Genomic DNA, 5,178 nt, shown 5'->3' on the forward strand with positions numbered 1-5,178 from the left:
TGTGTCACTGTGTGTCACTGTGTGTCACTGTGTGTCACTGTGTCACTGTGTCACTGTGTGTGTGTCACTGTGTCACTGTGTGTCACTGTGTGTCACTGTGTGTGTGTCACTGTGTGTCACTGTGTCACTGTGTGTCACTGTGTGTCACTGTGTGTCACTGTGTCACTGTGTGTCACTGTGTCTCAGTGTGTCACTGTGTGTCACTGTGTGTCACTGTGTCCCCCGTACACCACGGTCAGCCCGTCCAGCAGTGCGATCTCGCCTGGGGACAGTGTCATTGTCATTGTCATTGTCACCTGTGTGTCACTGTGTGTCACTGTCACTGTGTCACTGTGTCACTGTGTGTCACTGTGTCCCCCGTACACCACGGTCAGCCCGTCCAGCAGTGCGATCTCGCCTGGGGACAGTGTCATTGTCATTGTCATTGTCACCTGTGTGTCACTGTGTGTCACTGTCACTGTGTCACTGTGTCACTGTGTGTCACTGTGTCCCCCGTACCCCACGGTCAGCCCGTCCAGCAGTGCGATCTCGCCTGGGGACAGTGTCATTGTCATTGTCATTGTCACCTGTGTGTCACTGTGTGTCACTGTCACTGTGTCACTGTGTCACTGTGTGTCACTGTGTCCCCCGTACCCCACGGTCAGCCCGTCCAGCAGTGCGATCTCGCCTGGGGACAGTGTCATTGTCATTGTCATTGTCACCTGTGTGTCACTGTGTGTCACTGTGTCCCCCGTACACCACGGTCAGCCCGTCCAGCAGCGCGATCTCGCCTGGGGACAGCGACACTGTCACTGTCACCTGTGTGTCACCCCCATGTCCCCTCAGTGTCCCCTCAGTGTCACTCACTGTCACTGCGGTGTGTCTGTGTCCCCGTGTCACTCATTGTCACCCAGTGTCACCCGTTGTCACCCACTGTCACTCACTGTCACTGCAGTGTGTCCCTGACCCATGTCGCCTCAGTGTCACCCGTTGTCACCCAGTGTCACTCACTGTCACTGTGGTGTGTCTGTGTCCCCGCGTCACTCATTGTCACCCTGTGTCACCCGTTGTCACCCGTTGTCCCCAGTGTCACTGTCCCCTCAGTGTCCGTGTCTGTGTCCCCGCGTCACTCATTGTCACCCTGTGTCACCCGTTGTCACCCGTTGTCCCCAGTGTCACTCACTGTCACTGCGGTGTGTCTGTGAGCCCTGTGACCCTGTCACACCCCCGTGTCACCCCGTGTCCCCTCAGTGTCACCTGTTGTCCCCAGTGTCACTCACTGTCACTGCGGTGTGTCTTGCTGAAGATGTTCTTCTCGAAGGCGCGCTGCTCCTTCACGCTGGGGTACGTGTCATCGTAGTACTGGGGACACGGGGACAGCGTTGGGGACACGGGGACAGCGTTGGGGACATTGGGGACACGGGGACAGCGTTGGGGACACGGGGACAGCATTGGGGACATGGGGACAGCGTTGGGGACTCGGGGACAGCATTAGGGACACGGGACAGGGACACCGGCCACCCCTGGCACCCGGGCCACCCGCCCTGTCCCCTCCCCAGAGCCACATCCCCTCGGGGCAGTGTCCCCTCACTGTCCCCCCTGTCCCCTCAGTGTCCTCCCTGTCCCGAGTGTCCCCAGCGTCCCCAGCTGTCCAGTGTCCCCAGTGTCCCCTCAGTGTCCCCTCAGTGTCCCCTCAGTGTCCCCAGTGTCCCCACCTTGGCGAAGAGCCGCTCGCCGTCGTTGTCCAGGATGATGATGGCCTTGACCGTGTACAGGGACGGCTCCTGCGGGGACAGGGACAGGGACACTGCCACCAGGGGGATGGGGACAGTGCCACCAGGGGGACAGGGACAGTGCCACCAGGGGGACAGGGACAGGGACAGTGCCACCCCTGAGACAGGGACTGGGACACTGCCACCAGGGGAACAGTGCCACCAGGGGGACAGGGACACCACGGGGACAGTGCCACCACAGGGACAGGGACAGGGACAGGGACAGTGCCACCCCTGAGACAGGGACAAGGACAGTGCCACCGCGGGACAGGGACAGTGCCACCCGCGGGACAAGGACAGTGCCACCGCGGGACAGGGACAGTGCCAGCCGTGTCCCCAGCGCCGGGGACGCCGGGCCAGGCCGTGCCGGGGTCACGGCACTGCTGGGGCCACTGTCCCCGTGTCCCCCCGTGTCCCCTTGTCCCCATCCCCCCCGTGTCCCCCCACTGTCCCCCCCGTGTCCCCTTGTCCCCTCCTCCCAGTAACCCCAAACCCCATCCCAGTACAAACCAGTGACCCCAAATCCCCTCCCAGTTCCCTCCCAGTTCCCTCCCAGTATAAACCAGTATGGCCCAGTTTCCTCCCAGTAACCCCAAGTCCCCTCCCAGTCACCTCCCAGTTCATCCCAGTAACCCCAAATCCACTCCCAGTAATTCCCAGTATGACCCAGTCCCCCCCAGTTTGATCCCAGTTTGATCCCAGTTTGATCCCAGTCCCCCCCAGTTCAATCCCAGTCCCCCCCAGTTTGATCCCAGTCCCCCCCAGTCCCCCCGGCCCTCACCAGCACCAGCGCCTCCATTTTGCCTCCTCCGCTGCCGACGTGGAGCCGGAAGAGCTCCGGCCGCTGATTGGCCGCTCGCCTGCCAATCTCTGCCTTTGGCCCCACCCTGCCGGGCTGATTGGCCCAGCTCTGCTTCAATCCCACCAATTGCTGCTCATTCCCATGCGCTGGGCGGGGCAATATTTCCCGCGCTTCCGCAGACGGACGGTGATTGGAGAAGCCAGCTGTCAATCACCGCTGCATGGCGCGCCCGGAAGCGGAAGGGCGGTGCAGTTGCCATAGTGACCGGGGAAGCGCTGACGTCACCCCATTGGCGGGCCCGGGCTATGATTGGCTGTCTCACGTGCTTTGGTGAGCACGTGACCGGAAGCGATCGGCTTTCCGCTGTTGGCCACGCCTCTCACATGGTCACGCCCTCCGTGGGCGGGGCCTCGCCTGACCTTTGGTCACTCGGGGCCATGGGGGGACACTGGGGACACGTGGGGACAATTGGGGACACTGGGGACACTTGGGGACACGTGGGGACACTTGGGGACACGTGGGGACACTGGGGGCACAGAGGGGACACTGGGGGCACTTGGGGACAATTGGGGACACTGGGGACAACTGGGGACACGTGGGGACACTTGGGACATGGACTGGGGACACCGGGGGCACGGAGGGGACATTGGGGACATCAGGGACAGGGACACCGGCAGTGTCACCCCCCAGCTGTTGGGGACACTCGGGGGTGGCAGCGCCGTGTCCCCCGAGAGCTTCGGGGGGGCCCGGGCTGAGCCGCGTGACACAGCCCCGGGTGACACTGGGGACAGCCCTGTCACTGCAGGGACAGCCCTGTCACTGCCACCTCAGGGGACAGCCCTGTCACTGCCACCCTCAAGGGACAGCCCTGTCAGTGCCACCCTCAGGGGACAGCCCTGTCACTGCCACCTCTGGGGACAGCCCTGCCAGTGCCACCCTCAGGGGACAGCCCTGTCACTGCAGGGACAGCCCTGTCACTGCCACCTCTGGGGACAGCCCTGTCACTGCCACCCTCAAGGGACAGCCCTGTCAGTGCCACCTCTGGGGACAGCCCTGTCAGTGCAGGGACAGCCCTGCCACTGCCACCCCTGGGACAGCCCTGTCAGTGCACGGACAGCCCTGCCAGTGCCACCCCATAAAGCCACTGCTGTGGCCGTCACCCTCCGTGCCCCGCGGTGACACTGCTGCCACCTCCTGCTGCTGCTGCTGTCCCCGGGGCCGGGAGGTGCCACCCTCAGCCAGGGATGGTGACACACACACCCCGCAGGTGACACACCCTGCAGGTGACACACACTGCAGGTGACACACACTGCAGGTGACACACACCCCGCAGGTGACACACCCTGCAGGTGACACACACACCCTGCAGGTGACACACACACTGCAGGTGACACACACACACCCCGCAGGTGACACACCCTGCAGGTGACACACACACTGCAGGTGACACACACACCGCAGGTGACACACACCGCAGGTGACACCTCCCGGTGTTCCCACACCCCGGTGCCACATTCCCGCTGTCACCTCCTGTCCCCATCTCTGTCCCCTCCACGGCTGCTTTGTCCCAACCCTGCCCCTGTCCCCTCCACGGTGTCCCCATGGTGTCCCTGTCCCCTCAGCAGTGTCCCCAGTGTCCCTGTCTCCTCGGTGTCTCTGTCCCCATGGTGTCTTTGTCCCCGCAGTGTCCCTGCAGTGTCCCTGTCCCCTCCATGGTGTCCCTGTCCCCTCCATGGTGTCCCTATCCCCTCAGCGGTGTCCCTATCCCCTGGACAGTGTCCCTGCCGTGTCCCTGTCCCCTGGGCAGTGTCCCTGCAGTGTCCCTGTCCCCTCAGCGGTGTCCCTGTCCCCTCAGCGGTGTCCCTGCAGTGTCCCCGTCCCCTGGGCGGTGTCCCTGTCCCCTGGGCGGTGTCCCTGCAGTGTCCCTGTCCCCTGGGCAGTGTCCCCGCGCTGTCCCCTCCCGCGCTGTCCCCGCACACGGGACACAGGTACAAAAATACCCTTTTATTGAGGGCACCGGGGGTCCCGCGGGGCCGGGGGGGGTGACCCAGCCGGGGCTGTCCCCGTGTCCCCAAGGGTCCCCCCTGTCCCCGCGCTCACCTCCGCGGGCTCCTGTCCCGGGGCCGGCGCCTCCTACAAAAGGGAAGGTGGCAATTAGTGACAGGGACAGCGGGGACAGCAGGGACACCTGGGGACAGCTGGGGACAGCTGGGGACAGCTGGGGACAGCTGGGGACACCTGGGGACACTGGGAACACCCAGGGAGACCTGGGGGACACCCAGGGAGACATCTGGGGACACCAGGGACACCCAGGGGACACCCTGGGGACACCTGGGGGACGTCTGGGGACACCAAGGGACACCCAGGGTGACAATAGAGGCGGGGCGATGGGGCGGAGCCAGGCTGTGACTGACAGCTGAGGCGACCAATCAGGAGGAGAGCAGCTGGCCCGCCCCTAAAATTAACAATAATAATAAAAAATAATTTAAAAAAAAAACCCAAGAGACATTTATTGAGGGGGTACAGGACAGGGGGACTCCGGCCGCTCGCTGGGGAACTGCGGGGGGCTGGACACGGTGACCTCCGGCGGCCCCGGGGGGTCCCGGGGGGCTCCGGGGGGTCCCG

At 63.9% G+C, this 5,178-nt stretch overlaps 1 protein-coding gene across 1 annotated transcript in view; it reads right to left on the minus strand.

Moving 5' to 3' along the window:
- Nucleotides 1-2,623, minus strand: part of LOC121364355 (coatomer subunit zeta-1-like) — a gene marked incomplete at its 3' end in the record, with an annotated part of 5,632 nt that extends 3,009 nt beyond the window's left edge. The window contains exons 1-5 of the mRNA XM_041487562.1: nt 2,533-2,623; nt 1,695-1,763; nt 1,260-1,341; nt 723-770; nt 499-532 (exon numbers count right to left, since the gene is read on the minus strand). Of these exons, the coding sequence (XP_041343496.1) occupies nt 499-532; nt 723-770; nt 1,260-1,341; nt 1,695-1,763; nt 2,533-2,550 (251 nt within the window). The remainder of the gene's footprint in view (nt 1-498; nt 533-722; nt 771-1,259; nt 1,342-1,694; nt 1,764-2,532) is intronic.
- Nucleotides 2,624-5,178: the final 2,555 nt, after the last annotated feature.

This window comes from Pyrgilauda ruficollis, unplaced genomic scaffold (genome assembly GCF_017590135.1).
Source record: "Pyrgilauda ruficollis isolate IOZ18807 unplaced genomic scaffold, ASM1759013v1 scaffold804, whole genome shotgun sequence".
Lineage (NCBI taxonomy): Eukaryota > Metazoa > Chordata > Aves > Passeriformes > Passeridae > Pyrgilauda > Pyrgilauda ruficollis.